The sequence below is a fragment of the Geospiza fortis genome, unplaced genomic scaffold, assembly GCF_000277835.1.
Source record: "Geospiza fortis unplaced genomic scaffold, GeoFor_1.0 scaffold403, whole genome shotgun sequence".
In the NCBI taxonomy this organism is placed as follows: domain Eukaryota; kingdom Metazoa; phylum Chordata; class Aves; order Passeriformes; family Thraupidae; genus Geospiza; species Geospiza fortis.
The window spans coordinates 1,885,457-1,902,926 of NW_005054336.1; the positions used below are offsets into that span (position 1 = coordinate 1,885,457).

Here is a 17,470-nt window from a genome sequence, read left to right on the forward strand (position 1 = left end):
ATAGCAGATAATCTTTATATTATGATGCTAAAAAAAAAATCTGATGCCAGTACAAAGCCTGCTTGTCATACATACTTTAATAGACTGACCTTATTATTTCTAGTGGTAGGACAGATGGAGGAGAATTTTTCCTGGTTTTATAGGTATTTAGGCTAGATTGAGTGCTAAACAATTACCTTTAAAGCAACAAAAAAAAGTGTTATTTAAATGACCTGGCTTGAAAATACTCATGCTGCATTTCAGAATTATTTTTAAACTTGCATTTCATTGAAAATCTTCAAATAATAATAAAAAAATTACTCTTAATCTCTAATAGCATGAGTGTACTAGAAACTTACAGGCATATGGGTATATCTCTAAGTCTTGAACTTTATTTGTGTGCATTTCTGAATATTGACATTGTGTGACAATGCTTGTAGTCAGGGCCTGTATATATCCTAGGTAATGAAAAATGTGTGTTCATGTTTTGTTTTGTGGTGTGTGAGGTGTTTGGTTTCTGTGTTTGTTTTTGCACATCACTTTTTAACACCCCATTTTAGCACATAGATTATGTATATAATTTGTTTAAAAGGAAATGAAATTCATGCTAGAAAGGGCTTTCAAATGCATTTTTGTCTTCCTACTACTCTTAGTGCTTTAAGCAGAAAGGCATGTATTCAGGAAGTGTTCTGGTTAGGATATTTAAGCACTCTGAGATGTGGACATTAGAATGGTTAACCCAGGCCATTTGGCAAATGCAGTGTATGGAATCTCTCACATTTCTCTGTGCTGGCAGAAGCCAGATTCCATGGGATTTCAAGTGAGCCAGGGGGATTATCAGAAACTGATCAGGGATCTACATGGCTACAGAGCAGTATAAAAGATAAATGCTCATGGTGTAGTTCAGAAGTGTTGAAGTCCCAAAACTTCCTTGCCACTTGAATATTGGGGATATTTCAGTTTTGTCCTTCAACTCCCCTGAAGACATTTTCTTTTTTTCTCATCTTCTAGCATTTATAGCTCTTCAGGAAGTAGGAGATGCTATTGAATTGAGGCCCTGATCAATTATTTCTTGATTCAAATATAGATGCTTAAAATATCACTTTTTACTTTTATAACATACTTCAAGTTTCTCTTTGGACTACCAAATATGTATCTCTCCTGGTTTTTTCCTTTTTCTTCTCCCCTCTGTTTATATGGAGGAGGGGTTGATACTAACGAAATTAAACCTGGTTGTTATCTTCATGAAGGTTGTTTGTTTGTATCTCTTTGCAGCAAAACCTGTGATAAGCCCTCTTGAACTCCGAATGGAAGAATTACGGCATCATTTTAGGATAGAGTACGCTGTAGCAGAAGGTGCAAAAAATGTGATGAAATTACTTGGATCTGGGAAAGTTACCGACAGAAAGGCACTTTCAGAAGTAATTTGTTATTACAATTTCTGATACTTTGTTTTAAAGGTTCTTTAAGGAAAAAAAAAATCAACTATTTCAAATCCTTTTTGTTTACAAAGGCACAAGCAAGATTTAATGAATCAAGCCAGAAGCTGGACCTCTTGAAGTATTCACTGGAACAGAGATTGAATGAACTTCCTAAAAACCATCCCAAAAGCAGTATTATTATAGAAGAGCTTTCATTAGTATCCTCACCCACATTAAGTCCTCGTCAGAGTGTAATATCTACTCAAAACCAGTACAGTACACTGTCCAAACCAGCAGCTTTAACAGGTATGATTTAAAGAGCTTTCTTGGTTTTCCTTTTTTGATCTTAATTAATGATTTAAAACAAGCCTTTAATGCCAACTATATTTCTTACTGGACATATGTAATTGTTGTTCTTTTCTTAGACAAAGGCATTTAGAGTTTCCCAGTGTCTATACACTGCAAAAAATGCAGATAAGTTTCTTTGATTTATATGTTTACCTTTTTATAATGTTATTGAAAATATGATTCTCTGGCATTAAATAGCTCCCTATGGAATGATATTGCTAGCATTTACCAAATGCCTTTAATCTTGAAATTATCATGTACTTATCATCAAGGTATATAAGTATCATTATACCCATTTTACAGATAGGGAAACTAAGTTGCAGAAGGGTTTAGTGAGTTGCCCTGATCATACAACAAGTAGGTGACAGAGCTGGAGATAGGCACCCAGCTTTTCTCCCAGTTCCTATTTTACCACTGGACCTCAATGGATTTCTGGAAGGTGAGATTTATACTACCAAATCATGCATTATATTTGTAATCCAAAGAAGGAGGTCCTAACAAACATAGATGAAACCATGGGAGACTCTTGTTTGTTGGTGCTGACTCTTTTCCTTGCAAATAAGATTGGGGTGGGTGATTTTTTTTAAAGAGACTTGGCCTACTGTGAGGAACCACATTTATATATAAATGTGAATTAGGAACAATCTCATAGTTTGGGTTCACCTGGAATTGTCCTTCATTGAAAGTAAGGTTTCAACAAAAGAACGCTACTTTAACAAATGTCTTGAACATTTGCCTCACAGCATTTTTAAAGAAAAACATGCTTCTGACTACTTGGGGGTGTGTTGCTGTTCTAAATTTTTTTAGCCAGTGGTCTAGAATTCCTAGGACAGATAGGTATGACTTTTATGTTTTGCTTCCTACCACATTTTGCATGTAACTATTAAGCCTATTATTAATAGAGTAAGTTTATAAGAAAAAAAATTATCTGTCATTCAAATGTTACTCAGGATATACATGTAGAAATGAAACAGAATTTAATTTTGAAGTATTGTGGGGTTATATTTTGAAACAAAAAGAGGAACTTTTCTGCTTAGCTATAATAATAATAATAATAATAATAATAATAATAATAATAATAATAATAATAATATGGAGCAAGTCTATTTCTCTTGCATTGTGAAGCAAGAGAGAAACTTGCTGAGAGTCTCTTAGCTGAGAGTCCTTGTAAAGTTGTGTGGTAATAAGAACTTCTTTCATCAAATGAAAACTCAAATGATCGGTGACTGTAGGCAGGAAGTATCATGCCTTGGGTTTAAAACAACTTGCTTTTTTTTTCTGTTTCCTGTTACACATAATGAAGAGCCAGATACTTTATAGTGACTATAATTTCTCTTTAAACATGATTTACTGATACATATGAAATTTTTTAATAGAAATTGACAAAGCTACATGCTTGTGAAGTTCTCAATAGTTTCACTTTCATATTGCCTACACAAAGAGCTTTTGTATTGAGCTGGATTTAAATGAAGAGTGTGTCTGTGTTTTGCCTCTAATGCTTTGTGAGAAATAGAGCAATGCTACTGTCATACATCTTTAAGTGCATCAACATGACTTTCTGATTTGCATCCATTCCTTATACAAGAGTATAGCTTTTCTGCTTATTAATATCTTTTTTTTTTCTAAACAGAGTTTGGGAATGGAGTATTCTTTTACCTTTTAACCTGTTTCGGAAGCCAATAGCATCTCTTTGTCTTCATAGCCTAATGCTTAGCTGTCACTTACGGCTGTTAGCTTCCTACAGGTTGGGATTTCTTCTTAGACTGGTTTCTTGCTGTCTGTTCTGTGGGCTATGATGTTGGCAGATCATTTTTAGGTTAAGTCTGACTTAAGTTTCTGTTACAAAAGAGTACTTTTTAAGTGTCATAGTTAAGTACATTTGCTGTCAAAAGAAGGCTGCATTTCAGAGCTGCATTTCTAACTGACACTGATTATGAACTGGCTAATTTCACCACTTCTAGTAGTTGATTTTGTCAGTCAGTGCTGTCACAGTTTCATAGATGTTATCTTGTACAGGATGAAACCTACCATTCTTGTAACCATCTGTGGTATTCAGATGTTTTTGTGCTGCTGGAGGGAACTCTTCAATTTGAACAGCAGCAGCCTTTATACCTCATTTGGTTAAAGATGCAGAAGATTTGGAAGAATAGCTTGTTGAAGAGTAGCTTCTTGTCTCAGCTTTTATAAATCCAAATTCAGTCAAGTTGGAACAATTGAATGATTTTAAATTACATACTGATACAAATTTGACTTTAGCATGCACCAGGCAGATGTGATTTCTGGTGTGTGATTTTTTACACAAATCTGTAGTCTCAATAGTTTGTTAATTTTATCCAGTATTAACTAGTTATATAAAACTCATTAAAATTGTTATTGCTCCAGCTGCAAGATTCATTGCTTTAATAAGAAGCTTGAAATTTGTCAGTCTTAAAAAATGATGTTGTTTACAATTTGAACCCAACTCAGTTAGGTTCCCAAGTGAAGAAAACAAAAAGACTTCTGGAACACAACAAAAACATATTTTGTGTTATCTTGGTGAACTGTTGCTCTTTTCTAGAAGGTTGAGTCCCACATAGTTGACTTTTAATGCTTTTATTTTCAATATATATGTGTGTCCTGGATTTGTCTTTTGATTTCATCTGATCTTTCTGTTATACCCTGTGGGAGTCAGAATGTGAGCTATTGCCATCAATCAGTCATTAGTCATTCACTTGGCTTACTTAAGAGCAGAAAACTTTCATAAATCATTGTCCATCTTCTTCTAGGTACCCTGGAAGTGAGGCTCATGGGCTGCCAAGATATATTGGAAAATGTCCCTGGTCGATCAAAAGCCACATCAATTACATTACCTGGTTGGAGTCCAAATGAAGCCAGATCATCTTTCATAAGCAGACCCAGTAAAAGTAAAAGTGGGAGTGGTAGAAACCTTCTGAAAACTGATGACTTGTCCAGTTCAGTATACCCTTACTTCTCTTATTTTTATGCATTATCTTTTATTTAAATTTTCATGGGCATGATATGGTCTGTAATTTAAAATATTAAATTGATTCAAAGCTTTAAACTTTAAATATTTCTTTACTTGTTAAGCTGTTAACAAAAGCACAACCACACTATTATGCCCATAAGAACCAATTAAATATGAGATTACATTTCTAAGGGAAACTTACTGGAGATTTTTTTTTTTGTTTGTGGAAAATCCTCTTAAAGATTTAAGCTGAGTTTGTGTACTTTACTTACAGATGAAGTCTGTGCTGTACTGAAGCTGGATAACACTGTGGTTGGTCAAACTAGCTGGAAACCGATTTCCAATCAGTCATGGGATCAGAAATTTACACTGGAACTAGACAGGGTAAAAATGTGGCCCGATTTCCTCAACAGCTGTACCTGATTCTTGTATTAATTTCATCTTGCTTTTTTCCCCTGTTGCTGTCATTATATTCAAATTCCGTAAGTGCAGCATTCCCATCTTTACTAGAAAGAGCTCCCTGGGCTTAAGCTGTTGTGCTGGGCCAGCATTCTCGAAATCTTACCTTTTCTGACTTACAAACTGATGTAATATTTTTGCCAAGATCTAACCCTTAGTGGGTTTTCAAAGATGGGAGATGGGAGAGATTGTGCTTACTTTTTTATTTGGATCATCAGCTTTTAATTATTTATCAGTAAAGTGTGATATCAGATCAGTTTGGATGTTTTGGTAAAACTAATCATAGAATTTTTAGTGTTTTTATAGAAGTGTTCTCATGTAAAGCTGGTCAGTTCTTCAGGAATAATAAATTCATTACTTGTTCATTCTTATAACTTTAAATGTTACTTAGAGGGCACAAGTATTGAGTTGCTACTTTTGATGTAGAATTTATGTTATATAGATTTAACCAAGTATTTTTTTAGATACCTGATAGTCCTAGTATTTTAAGGTATAAGTCTTATTTTTTTTTCTGTAAATTAAACTATATTTTAGGAGCTTAAATTACCTCCAGTACACATTTACTCCAATACATGCTTCTCACATGAGAAAAAATACCAGCCACTTTCCTGGTTTTTTGCTTTTTCCCCACCAAGCCCCAGTCCAGATTCCCTCCATCTAGGAAGGAAGCAATTTTAGACTTGCAAGTAGAGAAATTCAGGTTACAGTCAGGAGTAGTGCAGAAAAAAAAAAAACAACCAAGCAGCTGTGGAGCCCTGAAGCCTCAATTATTTTCAGATTAAGACTTGAACTACTCAGCATAGTAGCTGCTCCTGCCAGCCTCATATGTGTTGTGGGCTCTATTTAAGAACTCAGGTTTTGGTGCCAGAAAAGGACTTTGCTTCTGCTGTTCCTGGCCACATATCCTGAGACGGGCTCAGAAGGTCAGAGCTTGGTGCCAGTGACACCAAGGTGTTGGTTCAATCCCCGTATGGGTCATTCACTTAAGAGCTGGACTTGATGATCCATGCAGGTCCCTTCCAACTCAGAATATTCTGTGAATCCTTCTGTGCTTGAAATGCACAATCCAAGCCCCGTTACTCTTTAATCTGGTGCTTCTTGACTTTTACCTCTTTTAAAACCTATCATAGCTATGGTAGACAGTAAAATGATGTATCATGATGGAATTGAATTAGTAACATGCGATGGTGCGGTTACATTGCAGGATTCATGTGTATTGCAGGATTCTTCTTTTGGGACAGGTTTTTGTAACACACATATATGACACTCTATGTAAATCACATCAGCAAGATAGAGCAGTAGTTCCTGGTAGTTTAAAGTTTTTGGCCCCTCTTTACAACCATATTACAAAAGGTGTATACATTTCTAGAGATAGTCTATAAGGTTTTGCATCATCATGGATATCCAGGTACGAAAATGTTTGCAGGCATCAAATGAAGTTGGTACTTTTAAAAAATACAGAAACTACCAAAATTGAGGTTTCTAAGCATAAGTTAAGCTTTGTTGTCAGAGCTTGAGCTAAAACATCTTGAACAACTGACCCAAAAAGTCTGTTTACTGTGGCTCTCTGCTTCTACTCTCAGGGAAAATTTTACATCTGTGCTTTTATTTGTACACTGGAGATCTCATCTGAACTGAGGTGAAATGCTGTGATCATCAGAGCTTCAGTCTGACTGGTTAGCCCTGACAGCCTTTTAAAATAACAGCTCTGCATCTTGATCCTTGAGTTCCTTGATCTTAAAATTGTACCGTGGTAACTCTTGCAGAACAATTACTAATAAGTGATTTCCTGTGTCTGTGTTTCCTGTCATAGTCACGTGAATTAGAAATCTCAGTCTATTGGCGTGACTGGAGATCTTTGTGTGCAGTAAAGTTTCTGAGGTTGGAAGATTTCCTGGATAACCAACGGCATGGCATGTGTCTCTATCTCGAACCCCAGGGCACTCTGTTTGCAGAGGTAAGAATGTTTCTTTGAAGCACTTGAACATACTCAAAAGTATTACATGGCAGAATAGTTTAACGAGTTTTCCTTGAACTTTTAAGAATGCATTTTGTTCTGAAACTTGAACTATAACACACGTTTTTTGAACTGCAGGTTACGTTTTTTAATCCGGTTATTGAAAGAAGACCAAAACTCCAGAGGCAGAAGAAAATTTTTTCGAAACAGCAAGGTGATTCTTTCATTTAAACATGTAAAGCTTAAAACTGGTGTAGATCTATGAAATTTTTTATACAGAGGTCTAATGTTTGCCTGCAAATAATACTGTTGATAATGAAGGATTTGGCATTGCATTTAGAAATCTTTTGTATTCGAATTCCTTATTATGCATTAGCATTTAATTGTGATTAATTAGAAATTGCAAAGGAAAATTACAAATTTTGTTTGTTTTTCATAAACTATAAATTAATTAATACGGGATTTTTTAATTATTGGTTTTGGTAATGAGTAAAGGAATTACTTGCATTCTGTTTTCTTTTTTCACAATATCTATAGGCAAAACATTTCTCCGAGCTCCTCAGATGAATATTAATATTGCCACTTGGGGAAGGCTGGTGAGAAGAGCTATTCCTACAGTGAATCACTCTGGCACCTTCAGCCCCCAAGCAGCAGTGCCTGCCACAGGACAAGTGGTGGATGCCCAGCTCGCTGAACTGACCCTGCCAGCCGGGTAGGTCACCTCTGCAGCTCTGCAGTACCCCTGAGTGCAGGAGGGAGCACTGAGAGGCTTCTGCCCTCGTGTACAGAATGTATGCACAGTCTGGTTATCCTGAAAGGCTGCACACCTTTCCTTCTTTTTGTTTTGGAGAACTATTCTGTAGTGTAGCTAGATCCAGACACACAATGTTTGGTTTAGGAGAAATCTACAAGTGTTAAAATAGTCTTTACTATACACTGAGGAGTTATTTATTTTCTTGCTAGTGACTCTCCTGTAGCCAAATTGGACTTTGAACTTGAGCCTGAGCCTCCACCTGCTCCACCCCGTGCATCTTCCCTTGCGGAAATATGTGAATCTTCCTCTGAGATAAAGGCTCCTGATGTGCCTTCTCAGGCAAGTAATTTTTAAGAATCTTGGGTTATACAGTTTAACATGGTTGTAGTATGGCATCTTTATGATGGATTTCTGCCTTTATAAATCAGCACATGCTCTCTTAACTTCCACACACAGAATTGTGTCAGTAGAATGCTCCGATTGCTCTTGGTGGCAGACTGCTTCTGTGGTTCGTGTGTTTCACACTCCATGTTCCACCACAGAAAAAAGCCAGAGCTCCAAAACTATTACAGTATTCAGGATAAAATGGTTTTATTAAGAGAGAGCAAAATTACTGCAGCAGTAGGTTTCATCAGTCTGCTAAATTCTTACTTAGCTGTATCATCTGGAAATTTGTCATTTTAGCATAGGCAATGGGTGTATTAAGAATTTCATGTGCTTTTAGTAAAATTTCTACATTCATTTGCCTTCACAATCAGTTTTAAATTTTCAGGTTTCTTGTTCTTCACAGGATGAAGTAGCAACTTTTGATTTTGAAAATGGCAGAAATAGTATTGTTCCAAAACTCCAGCCTGAAATAATCTGTGAGTCTGATGTTCCCCATTCAGACATGAAATACACCAACACCAGAGAGTCTGAAGATAGAAGGTAAAAAAGCAGTGGTTTTCCTGTTTTGATCTGAATAATATTTCTTAAAGCTAACAAACTAGAAACTTTGTGACCAATTTTTATTTACATAGATCACAACAAAGATTCCAGTTTAGTCTGAAGGATTTCAGATGCTGCGCTGTACTGGGCAGAGGACATTTTGGAAAGGTAAATGTCAAAAGGTTGTTTCAAGTGTCAAGGCTTTATCAAAATGTAGATATAGCTCTTAAAGTTATCTCCTCTGTTTTAGGTGTTGTTGGCAGAATACAAAAACACAAACGAGATGTTTGCTATTAAAGCCTTAAAGAAAGGAGATATTGTGGCTCGTGATGAAGTGGACAGGTCAGTTTGTACAATATAAACATGTGGATTCCATAAACCAGTTGTGTGCTCTGCCAGGGAGCTGCTGAATTGAGTGGAAGAGCACAGTCAGTTGTCATCTCCCTGCATAGCTGGCTGCTGTAGATGTGTATTCTTCTTCTGGGGCAAGCAGGGAGCAGAGTAACCCCTGGTTTGTTTTAGTGCCCTTCTTATGCCTGAACTACAGCTCTGACTTAAGCTGATCCTGTTTTTGATTTTCAGGTACTCTTGCAAGTATTTAATCTAATTACTTCCAATTACTTCCATCACATTTGGGGTAACAGTGACTGTTTGCTTTACTGGCAGAACCTGTGTTGCTATTTCTGAACCTCTAACATACCGGCATGCTCTGTCCATCATATTTTCCTTTTGTGTACTGTTGGGTGTTTTTCATCTTTTTGACCCAAAACTCAGATTCTGCTTTTTCTGGGCTTTTTATTTGCTTGGATGTGAAAGAGCCATTACAAAATTGTTTGGTTTTAGTGCAAGAAGGTGTTTTTACAGTTGCTTAAGAGTGACTGTGTTCACTTGCAGGAAGAAGGATAGCTCTATTAACAAAAACCTACAACTTAAACAACTGGTTTAAGGAGAAATAACCAGGAAATACTATAGATAGATATCTGTAATACTGTCACTGGCTTTCCACTTTACATCTTGTAAATGATTAAAATAAAAATGGATTGAAATGAATGTCACATGATAGCAGTGCATAGTTAATGCAATCCAAGTATTTGGAAGGAAAATTGTCAGCATGATTTTCATGGACTGCTAGGTTTCCTCTTTTCATTGGGAAAGCTAAATATAAATTCCTTAAATCCTGATATTAAAATCTCTCTGTTGAACAAAACAAAAAAAGTTCTTATCCTAAGGAATAGAGCAAAAACCATAAAGTATAAAATACCAATAATTTCTGAGAATTGAAAAACTGTTGTTCAGCACTGAGCTTTATTCCTGATTTTGTTTGCAGCTTGATGTGTGAAAAGCGAATATTTGAAACTGTGAATAGTGTAAGACATCCCTTCTTGGTGAACCTTTTTGCTTGTTTCCAAACCAAAGATCACGTGTGCTTTGTAATGGAATATGCTGCTGGTGGGGACCTGATGATGCACATTCACACTGATGTCTTCTCTGAGCCCAGAGCAGTGTGAGTATCCCTCCCTTCCTGTGGCATTAAGGGAAGGGCGCTTTGCTCAGTGGATAAGAACTAAGGGCTTTATCACCACATGCCACCACATTATGCCACTTCAGTAAATGCTGCTTAAGGGTTGGAGATTCTAACTGATTTTGTTGTTAGAAGATGACATGCAGGTTTAATGTGCCTGAATCTACACTGAATTCTACACTGAAAATCTATACGCAAGTATTTGGTTTTTATAATACTTTTTTTAGGATCACATTCAAAATGTGAATGAAGAGTTAAAATAGTAGACAAAGCTAAAAAAGGAAAGAATAAGCCGATTTAGAAAACTCAATGCTATAGCAGTGAACACTACAGAAAATTTATCCTCCAGCCCAAGCAAACATGCCACAGTTTGAAAGCTGCAAGTTTAAGTGTTCTTGCCATCTGGCTTTAAAACTCTGGCCTTGTAAAACTAATCTGTACCCAAAAAACCAATTGGTAATCTTCAAAGGATGGTTCATAAAAAATCAATAATAATGGACTTCACATTCTGAAAAGCAAGACAAAATTCCATTGAAATTTTAACTTTAACTTTTTCAACAGATTTTATGCTGCGTGTGTGGTTCTTGGACTTCAGTATTTACATGAGCACAAAATAGTGTACAGGTAAGTAGTCATTTCCAGCAGATCAATTTCAGCTGTTCTGAACAGTACTAAAGAAACACATCAGTGATGCAACTTTGTTCTCAAATGTTCATTTAGAGATTTGAAGTTGGATAACTTATTGCTGGACACAGAAGGCTTTGTGAAAATTGCTGACTTTGGTCTTTGCAAAGAAGGTAATAGCCCTTAAGTTTTCTTTCTAGGAGAATTCCATAGTCTGTCCTATTCTTGACTGTTCCTTGAGAGTTTTGGACTACCAGATGTGCATAGGATCTATTTACCATGTGTCATTTGAAGGAAAAAAAAATACTCCTCTGATTGTACAAATGTGGAGATAGGAAGTTCCTTAGTAGGGACATACCAGGAGCATGTGAGCATTGCCCTGTTCTTTTAATTTATTTATTGTCAGTGTGAGCATCACCTATTCTGACTCTTACTTCATCACCTAGCTGCTTGTTAACAAGGCACACTGCACATTTTACGAGTAGGAAAAGCATTAGGTGGTTTCCTCATTCTAAACATCTTGACACCGCACAACAAAATCAAGTGCCATTATAATCCATCCTGAGTTCTTGCTTTTTTTACAAATGGACTATCTATTTTTTAGCTCAAAAACAGTTGCAACTCTGAGTATTTGGAAATGTGATTCTGTGTGTGATTCTTAGGAAAATGATATGCAAAGTATACTACAGCTAAAATTGAGAGATTGTCCCAGAAGGGAAGCCTAGAAAGTTACTTTCAAGCAGCTCACTACTGGCAAATACCAAATAGAGGTAGTTATTACAATGTTTTTCTAAAAATCCATTGTGTGGGCAAAGATCCTTTTTCAGTTTTTCTAGCCTGTCTTCCATATATTTTCCTTTAAGGTGCCTAAGAGGGAATTGGGTAAACTCAGTAGGTCTTTGGACAGGAGTGCCAGAGCAAGTCCTGTGACTAGCTACAAATAAGTTCCGTAAATGACAAAACAAAATGTGAAGAAAAGTTCTTTCCTTTACTGACTACTACAATTAATGGTTTTCCCAAGTTTTCTGTAGCAGCTCCCCTTGTCATGTTACATCAGGCCTGGTGGTGCTGATGTCCCAAACTGTGCCCCTCTGGCAAATCCACAGGGCTTATTTTGCTCCACGTTCTTTCACTACACTCCATATTTTTCTCTACTATATGTAATTTGCACTGCACAAGCATCCAGAGGGGCACGTTTGGCTCAACTAGTGTGTACTGCATTTTCTTGTGCTAACTGGTAGAAACGGAGCATAAGATTGTATCTTTCCAAACAAAGATAACTGGGTAACAGAGGTGTAACTGGAACCTTAATCTGGCTCATTGCATATAGCGAGGGATAGAAAACTTGAATGGAAGCACATGTGAAACAGGCATGGGGAGGAAGACGGAGGGAATGTTTTATCTCATTGGCCTGAGCCTTCAGGTCACAGGCCTTGGATCTACAGTATCAGTTGAAGTTGCTCTGTAGAGAGGTTCTGCTTGGAGGAACAGGTTGTGGAATGGCAGAAAATACTGCTTGCTTTTCATTATCTGTAACTTTCAGGAATGGGATTTGGAGACAGAACAAGCACATTCTGTGGCACACCGGAATTTCTGGCTCCAGAGGTGCTGACAGAAACCTCCTATACAAGAGCTGTAGACTGGTGGGGTCTTGGTGTTCTTATCTATGAGATGCTGGTGGGTGAGGTAAGTTCTAGTAAGGTACAGTGGAGTCATAAAAAGCAATCTTCAAAGGTTACAAACCTCAAGATACCAGCCTGTTAACATTTCATATACCCTACCTGCCACAGTATCGGTATTCATCATACAGCATGCATAGGCATACCCAGCTTTACAGTGAGCATCTTAATGTGAGTCATCAAGAAAAAGAAGTGTGAAATACTGAGCAGCTACTCACCTGATATTGGCTGCTGTAACACTGGAGAAGTTGGCAAGTCATGTCTGGAGCTTGAATTTTCAGCAATTGTAGAAGCCAACATGTTGTAACAGATTTTTGCTTTACTCTATTTTTAATTACATCATTATGTCCTAAATTAAATTCCAGTAATGGTAGTGTCTCTAAGAGTACAGTACATCTGTACATACAGTTTGGGGGAGCTAGGTTTCCAGGACACATCTGTTACCAAATCTAGATGTGCACAGCAATATCGGTCTTCTGCTTTCAAATGCTTTTGGGAAAAAATAAACTTCTTAACTCTTCTAGCGTGAATGAAAGTGAACTTCAACACATAAAACTGGATAGCAATGAAAGATTATGCCAAACACACTAAAATATAAAGCCTCAGTTCCATGTAAATGAGCTGGTATAAATAAATCACTGTTGAGAAGTTTATTTGCCATTGCATATACTGCTCTATCTTCTGGTCCATTTTGTAACAGTATCTCCCAGGGGCACAGTGATAGCGCGCATGCTGAAAACTCATAATTTTGTTCTTTTTCAAAAAAAGATGGTCATTCAAATTACTTTCACTTCCTTTCAGGTAAAAAAGGACAAAAAGCTTGTACGGTATCACCTACATCTGTCAGGCCACTTCAAAACAGTTTGAAAACACTTGAGCTGCAACATGCTAAGATTTTACTAAAACAAATTCGTCATGCCCATGCTATTTGTGAATGGTAGCTACCCCAAAGAAGAGCTGATAGATAATTTCCATGTACACCCACCCTGAGTTCAAAGAAGATCCCAGTTTTAGGTGTTTCTACATCTAAAAGCACAGTCATGTATCTGTTTCTGGGAAGGAAGACTTCATTTCAGGGTGTCTAATTCCAAATATTCAGCTAAGCTTATGTTGTTTTCAATTGTGATTTTAAGCCTGTTTATAGTGGGGGTTTTTTTGCTTTCATTATAGTCTCCCTTCCCTGGAGATGATGAGGAAGAGGTGTTTGACAGCATTGTAAATGATGAAGTAAGATATCCACGATTTCTGTCTACAGAAGCCATCTCAATAATGAGACGGGTAAGAACATTTTACTAATTATTACAGTATGTCCCTCTTGTCCTGTTTCCAACAATTACTTTTGTGAGGAACAAAATAGATTAGGAACCTGCACTTCGTGGTTTTTTTGACAATTGCTTCATTTATGCTCTGCCTGTCACCTTAAATGAAAATAGTCTATGCCATTCCACATTATTAGGAGCAAGTTTTTCTTTTGAAAGTGTGAAACACTTAAGGCTCCATTTTCTCTCTGAACTAAGTTTCCTAGTTTTACCTAACTAGAGTGGTTCAGCTCTTTTCCTAGCCAAACACTGCTGCATTGACCTATTTGGTGGATTAGCATTGTCACATGAATATTTTAATTCAAAGACTTCTAAATCTTTTTGGTTTCATTCCAGCTGGGGCAGGGAACACTGTACACGTGGCAGCTGCAGTCCCATTCTTGGCAAGGAACAGCTGATTTTGGTTATGGTTGTTGTTAGTGCTATTCCTTAATGAGATGCATCTGCTTATCAAAAGAAGGCAGCTGAACCTAAGTTAGCACCTTATCACAACTGATAGAAAGGCAGTATTGGAGGTGGTTCCAAAGCCTTTGGAATCAGCCTCTCCACATGAATGCCTGATGCTGAGTACCAGTTTAGCATCCAATTCAGCACTGTGCTGTAGCACAGTAACTACTGTGACAAAACTATCTAAGTAATAGCATCAATATTCAGTAACTTAAAACACTTGCTTAGTCCCAGGGAGAGAGTGTTTGCCTAGAGAAAGAACACAGAATACAGATTTAAGGCAGTACCTGGGGAAGGTATTTTTGCTGTGAAAATTCATGCCAATATCCACAAGCCACACGGTGCTGCTACACTGCACCCACAATACATGTACTAGGAACTTCTTACTGGCAGTTTACTAGTTGGAGCTCTCTGCATGCTCTTTCCATCACAGAATTTCATTCACAATATACTAGACATTATTTTTTGATGGCTGCATCATGAATATCAACCCAGCCTGCTGCTGGGCCCTGCCTGGAACAGGGGGCTGCTCACAGCAGTACAGTTCACAAGGGGGAGCATCAAACCTGGGGGTAACTAGGAAACCCTTTCCTTTGGCTGAATGTATGAAGCAGCTTGAACCCTCTCCTGGTAAATCAACTGCTGTGAGGGAGCGGAGCACTGAGACAGCAGGGTAATTAATCTCTTCTCTGAGCTGAGCAAGAACCACTGGCTTATGTAAATCTGCACCCTCACCAGCAAAGAGGAATTTTGCACTCTGTGACTTGCCCCAGATCACCTCCAGTACCAAGACATGGCAGCACAGCTCTGCTGGGAGACAGATGAGTCTGCTCTGGTACTGGTGCTGGCGTAGCTGCTGCTGAAACTGTGCTGGCAGGCTGAAAGAGCACTGCTAACAGCTAAAAGCTTTGTCTGTCCATTCTTTCAAGGGGAAAGGACTACCCACAGGTCAGGCAGTATGGCTTTACTGTCCACCTTATCTTGGTGTTGGCTGTTACACAGTAACATTCATCCTTCCTCCTTCCTTTCCCTCCCCCTGAATTTCCCCACTGAAACTCTGCATGTTTTGTCAGCTGCTAAGAAGAAATCCAGAGCGGCGTCTTGGGGCTGGAGAGAAAGATGCTGAGGATGTGAAAAAGCATCACTTTTTCAGGGTGAGTACAAACCAGCATTATTTCTAAGAACCCAAAGGAGTAGAGATGGGAAACTAAACATCAGTTCATTTATTTTACAGCAAATAGATTGGCATGCTTTACTGGCCAAGAAAGTCAAGCCTCCTTTCGTCCCTACCATTAGAGGAAGAGAAGATGTCAGTAATTTTGATGATGAATTTACCTCTGAAGCACCTATCCTCACTCCACCTCGGGAACCAAGGATACTTTCAGAAGAAGAGCAGGAAATGTTCAGAGATTTTGATTACATTGCTGATTGGTGTTAACTTCCACACACTGTGAAGCCCCAGCTGAACTGGCTCACAAGAATGCCTCTCTCTGAAGAATACTGACCCTTCAATTGCTTCCTGTGCCACCTGCAGCTTCTGGGTTTTTTTAAATCACATGAAGATCCTTTTAAGTACTGTTTTAACACTCTTTTGAAGAGTGGCCTCTTTGTATATTGTTTTTTATCTGAGCACTGGAAAGCAGGTCTATGGCGTTCCTAAGCTGAGTTGGTGAACCCAGGCTGTGTTGAACTTCCCACACATGGGCGCACGTGGATCTGTACAGTTCCTCTCACTCTTCCACAGCAGATAATACCGCTTTTTAAAGTATCTGCCTTACGTGGGAAATGCAGACTTTAGCTAGGTAATCTCCACTCAGCCACACTGAAGTAAGTTGGGATACTGGTGACACTCACACAGAACCTGGTTCTAGTCAGAGAAGGCAAATGATTTCAGCTAAACATTGTGCAGTCTTTAAAACTACACATTTTTACGTACACCTTCATCTTGTGTTCTTAAAATAATGCTATTGAGAACAGATATGCCTTGTTTTGTAAATTTTCTATGGTATTTATTAGGAAAAATGTTAAACACCTTGCCTTTGAGATAACAACTGTGTAAGTGCTTCCATTACAAAGAAAAACCCAGAAAAATCCGGAGAGTTTACCAAAGTCACTTGCCAAACAGTTTTGCCTTCAAGCTCCTTGAGCGTGGCTTAAGGCTCTGGTTGGGATGAGGAATGTAAGGAGGACGCTGCTCAGTGTAACCCCAGAGTGGAGCAGCTGCAAGGCCCAGGCCCAGCTCCTTCCACACTCACCTCGAGCCTTTCCCACAGCCCGAGGGGGCAGAGAAGTTCCCAGTCCGTATCTAACCCCCTCCATCCTCCTCTGTCTGCTGTACAGTATCATATCACTTAGGAAAAGTAAGCGTTTTCAATGTATACATGCTGTGAACATGTATATTTGGAAGTTGTAATGTATTCTTACCTCCAGGCAAGTAATTTAACTGTACCACTTCACCGATGTTGCGTAGTGGCCAAGTGAACAAAAAAATGTATCCATGTAGGCCACTGAGCTCCAGCCCCTGGATTGGCAGTTACTGAGGGTAAAAAGCAATATGTTGTAATAGAATGTATAAATATTTTTGATAAAAACAGTGTATATTTTATAAACCCCTTAACACTAAAAGCTGTACCTCAAAAGTTGAAAAGTAATTTAGACCAGACACTGTGTGTGTATTGTAAACCAAGACCTATTTTTGGCATCTGCTGTTCTGTGGGCAAACATTGACTCTTGGAAAATAAATTTTCCTCCTGGTCTTTACCTCTAGCACTATTCAGCACTGTAACCTCACAGGTTCATCCTGGCCAGGAGTTTGCTGTTCATGGGCTAAGGCAGTGAGCATCGCACTCAAATGAATTTAAAACTGGTAATTTTATTAATTTAAAGAAGAAACGCAAACCACTGGAGTATGCAATGCTAAGGTGGTGGTTTAAAATCAAGATGCTGGACAGACCTGCAGGGTTAGGCAGGGGAGAGGCTTAAGGGATAAAAAAATAAAATAATCATTACTAAGTCTAAATCAGGCCAGTCCTCCAGAGGAATGGGGCAGGCACCTTCCCCACTGCTGCA

The 17,470-nt window shown here is 38.0% G+C and overlaps 1 protein-coding gene across 2 annotated transcripts in view; it reads left to right on the forward strand.

The window, feature by feature from the left end:
• Nucleotides 1-17,162, forward strand: part of PKN2 (protein kinase N2) — a 29,979-nt gene extending 12,817 nt beyond the window's left edge. Inside the window, exons 4-21 of one of the 2 annotated variants that reach the window (XM_005422056.3) lie at nucleotides 1,255-1,400; nucleotides 1,493-1,706; nucleotides 4,514-4,699; nucleotides 4,988-5,097; nucleotides 6,986-7,129; nucleotides 7,268-7,343; nucleotides 7,667-7,841; nucleotides 8,093-8,222; nucleotides 8,674-8,810; nucleotides 8,903-8,978; nucleotides 9,061-9,152; nucleotides 10,138-10,314; nucleotides 10,894-10,956; nucleotides 11,053-11,129; nucleotides 12,500-12,642; nucleotides 13,806-13,913; nucleotides 15,475-15,555; nucleotides 15,636-17,162. In XM_005422056.3, coding sequence (XP_005422113.1) covers nucleotides 1,255-1,400; nucleotides 1,493-1,706; nucleotides 4,514-4,699; nucleotides 4,988-5,097; nucleotides 6,986-7,129; nucleotides 7,268-7,343; nucleotides 7,667-7,841; nucleotides 8,093-8,222; nucleotides 8,674-8,810; nucleotides 8,903-8,978; nucleotides 9,061-9,152; nucleotides 10,138-10,314; nucleotides 10,894-10,956; nucleotides 11,053-11,129; nucleotides 12,500-12,642; nucleotides 13,806-13,913; nucleotides 15,475-15,555; nucleotides 15,636-15,839 — 2,339 coding nt within the window. In that variant the 3' untranslated portion in view covers nucleotides 15,840-17,162. Of the gene's footprint in view, nucleotides 1-1,254; nucleotides 1,401-1,492; nucleotides 1,707-4,513; nucleotides 4,700-4,987; nucleotides 5,098-6,985; nucleotides 7,130-7,267; nucleotides 7,344-7,666; nucleotides 7,842-8,092; nucleotides 8,223-8,655; nucleotides 8,811-8,902; nucleotides 8,979-9,060; nucleotides 9,153-10,137; nucleotides 10,315-10,893; nucleotides 10,957-11,052; nucleotides 11,130-12,499; nucleotides 12,643-13,805; nucleotides 13,914-15,474; nucleotides 15,556-15,635 lie in introns of both variants that reach the window. The other variant, XM_031057872.1, reaches the window with a different exon arrangement.
• Nucleotides 17,163-17,470: the final 308 nt, after the last annotated feature.